Genomic DNA, 4077 nt, shown 5'->3' on the forward strand with positions numbered 1-4077 from the left:
CTCTCTCCCTCTCTCTCCCTCTCTCTCTCTCTCACACACACACACATGCCACGCACTCTCTCTCACACACGCGCACACTCTCTCTCTCTCTCTCTCACACACACACACACACACATACACACACACACACTTCAGAAGTGATGACTTACCAATTTCCTGTGCGATCTTCACAGCATCCTCAGCATTCTGACACAGAGAGGGTTAATGGTTACTGATGATCAACCAAAGCATTACTGACAACTCTGCAGTAACTGTCTCATCCATGCTTTCAACCAGCTTGTCCCCACACTGAGAGTAAGGCTCGTCTTGATGGTTTCAGATATGCAGCAGTTCTGTGTCTTGATTAAAATGTGATTGTGTAGTGTTTTATAATGGATCAATCCGGTTGTGGGTGAAGTAGAATGCTGAAATCTTTTGTGTAAACAGAACCCAATTAAGCACATTAGATATTGCCCATTGCCGTCCATAAACAATACAACTGATTATAAGAATTTAGTAAAGAGTAAGAAGAGCAGCACATTAAGAGCCCTTGTTCTTTTTGCATACATGCACTGCTGTGTATGTGTGGCCGTACCTCTACGACTCCATCAAATCCTGGGATGACGTTGACCTTGGCAGCCTTAGCGATCAGCTTGCTCTCAATTTTATCCCCCATAGCCTGGATAGCATGGGTGTCTGGGCCAATGAATGCTACATCCTCTGCTGCCTAGCAACAAAACAATAATACCATTAACGTTACCATATCAGACTTATAATAATACCAGAGAGAGATCAAAGAGCTGAAGTCCCATCCCACTGCAGGGCCTGGCTCCACTCGCCTCACAACAGGTTTGCACTCAGTAAATCTTTGATCTATCGTGGTGGGGTTTGTTTGCCGTGTTTTAGTAACTATTGTTATAATTGCCAGTAAAATCTGAGACTGGTCATTTAAATTAACAGTTCAATATTTTGGTAAATACACATATTTGTTTTCTTGCAGAGAATGCTTGAATGCTGAAATCAAAGTTAATGAAGTGTATTAACTTTGATTTCAGCATTCAAAACCAATCAAAGTACTGTTAACACCTGACTGCAGGTATAGTTTTGTAAACAGAATAACTGCTCTCATGTGAAAACATAAACCCTGCCTTCCAAATAGCATACCATTTCTTTTAACTATCATTACGTACTGCAGCTGCCCTGACAAAGTACATACTGTTGCATGGACTACGCACACAAGGCAAGGCAAGGCAATTTTATTTTTACATCAGATTTCATACACCAGGGCAATTCGATGTGCTTTACAGGGCAATAAAAACACAGCAAAGGTGGGGCGTCGGTGGCTTAGTGGTAAAGCAGGCGCCCCATGTACAAGGCTGACGCCGCAGCGGCCCGGGTTCGACTCAAGCCTGTGGCCCTTTGCTGCATGTCACTCCCTCTCTCTCCCCCTTCACACTTGTCTGTCCTATCCATTAAAGGCTAAAAATGCCCCCCAAAAATATCTTTAAAAACACAGCAAACGTAAAACACTTTTACCTTTTGGGACATACGTCCTCTTCATAACATTGTGTCTTAAACTTTGACCCTCTTGCTCATACTGTATATCTGTTCCAGTCCAGAGTGTGAAATTTGAAGTTAAAATAGAAAAAGTATTCAATTTGGAACGAAGCAGATCTTAAGGCTGTCACTTAACATTACCATGGAGATAGAACACGTATAAAACAAAATGCCATTTTCCACCAGAGGCGGAGGTCTTCCCGGAGTGCTCTGCTGTTGTTACTTTGCAATTCATGTAGTTTTAATTCTTAAGTAATACCTTGGACATTTTAACATGCAGTGTTATGGACCTAAATGGTAAATGGACCTGCACCTCTATAGCACCTTTCTAGTCCTCTGACAAAGCGCTTTTGACACTACGAGTCACATTCACCCACTCACATTCACACACTGGTGGCCGAGGCTACCATACAAGGTGCTACCTGCTACTCAGTTTTCAACACACTCACACACCCATGGAACAGCCATCAGGAGCAATGTGGGGTTCAGTATCTTGCTCAAGGATACTTGGACATGCGTACTGAAGGATATGCATTTCTCTGTCATTGTTATTTTCATGGTTATGTCCTTTTGTTGTTGATACTTCACTGCGCAATAGTGGTTTAAAGGTCCAATTATTTCTTGCAAAACTGCCTTAACTGTGCAGAACTGTGCAATAATTGGTGCAACTATTCAAATTTGCAATATTCTTCAGTATACTAATTTATTCTCACCAACACCTCTGTATGTTTACATTTATTCAACATATAATGCACATAACTATACATATTTCTTACGTTTATTCTTATTCTTGTTTTTTACTCTATTGATGTATATACTGTAGTGAACATTAGTGTAATAAAAATGTATACTTCTTGATGTAACACTGGTTTATACAGTGTAATGCAGCACTATGCACATACTTATATATTTTTTACACACTTCCAGACACAGCACAGTGAACATATTTTCATTCTTAATATTTTAAGTACTAGTGTTAAACACTGTAGCATAATGCACAATTTTATTTCTATTTTATTATATTTCATTTATTTATATTTACACATTTCTTTTTCATGCTCTTTTTCTTACTTATAATTCTCTACTCTTTACAGCGGAGCGACTGTATTGAATCACAATTTCCCCTCAGGGATCAATAAAGTACTCCTGAGACTGATTCTTTTATCTTTATGATTACTTTGTTGACTTAAACAATTAATATTCCTATTATTACTATCTATAAGACTGGTTATTAGTCACTTGAATGCACTGTCATCTGCCATTACGGCCTCTGAATGAGCAGTCACCTGTTAGTGGCTCAGTCAATGTGATGTACCTTCCACTGTGCAAAGGACTGTGGGTCAGAACTGCCAGAAAAGCATGCTGGCAAAATGCGATCAGATGCATAAGAACATCCTGGTATTTTGGCATATTGCATTTGACATACTATGTATTGGTACCTACTAAATCTTTATACTATGAAATAGTACTTAATACTAAATAGTATGGTAGTATGGGTATTGGAGCACACAGTAAGCTTTCAACGGCATCTTAGAGTGGATGTCAAGTTGAGATTGTGTTCACATATAGTTATTCAAAGGTAAAGAATAAACTTCTACACCCCACTGCTCTTATGTCTTTGTGATAATAAATATAGTGGGTGCTTCTAGTCAAATACCCATTATTAACAACAGCTGACAATACCAATAACCCTTGAAGTACAACTGATACTAATAGAGTACCTTATGTGACAGTGACAGGGCTAACTGTTAGCATCACATGGCTAACGTTACCTTAGTTACTAACGGGTTTAATGACAGAATCGAGCCTTCTCGGTGTCAGTGTGAGTTTGTTGGGACCATATAACAGCTAAGTACTGGATGTTAGCCACTGCTCCTGTGCTAGCTCACGCTAACCAAGAAGACACTTAACTGACCGTTTACTGGGACGAGAGCAGCTCCAGAAACGGCAGCAACAGAAAGTTTGCTTTCCGTCTAGGATCAGACCCTAGCGCAAAAAGGATCAAATGCAGCTATCCCTTGACTGAAGACGTTTTGATACTACTTGGTACTGGGTTATTTCAGTTGACACCTTAATGTATCGAGTGCTGATACCCAGCTCTACTGCTGCTACAGTTGAGGTGCATTTAAAGCGTGAAACACTTTTTACCACTCAGAAAACAACTGCTTACGGTGTAATGACTGAGTTGCCATAATGTGTTCCACTCCAGTATGGGTTAGCTATGCTGCATTATACAACAGTTAGTTCCGGCCCTGCAATCTGATTGGTCGAGAGACAGTAAAACCGTGATGATATTGGAGTACAACATCACGGTTATTTCACTGTGTATATCACTCCGCCTCACAGCTGATTGTGATCAACAATCAAATCAAAACTGACGGTTAGTGTCAGTTAGGTCAGCAGTTGCGTTGTAGGCTAATTAATTCATCCACTGTCAAACAGCCAAAAATATGGATTTATTTCCTAAAATAAGTTTTGAATTGAACTATGAATGGTCATCAGAGGAAGATGAGGGAGAGGAGAAGCTGAATCCATCTGAGC

General features: G+C 39.9%; 1 protein-coding gene across 1 annotated transcript in view; it reads right to left on the bottom strand.

The window, feature by feature from the left end:
• The window catches only part of pcca (propionyl-CoA carboxylase subunit alpha), a 33678-nt gene that overhangs the window by 24487 nt on the left and 5114 nt on the right, over positions 1 to 4077 (bottom strand). The window contains exons 7-8 of the mRNA XM_050071122.1: positions 575 to 706; positions 150 to 186 (exon numbers count right to left, since the gene is read on the bottom strand). Of these exons, the coding sequence (XP_049927079.1) occupies positions 150 to 186; positions 575 to 706 (169 nt within the window). The remainder of the gene's footprint in view (positions 1 to 149; positions 187 to 574; positions 707 to 4077) is intronic.

Source organism: Epinephelus moara, chromosome 19 (assembly GCF_006386435.1).
Source record: "Epinephelus moara isolate mb chromosome 19, YSFRI_EMoa_1.0, whole genome shotgun sequence".
Classification (NCBI taxonomy): domain Eukaryota; kingdom Metazoa; phylum Chordata; class Actinopteri; order Perciformes; family Serranidae; genus Epinephelus; species Epinephelus moara.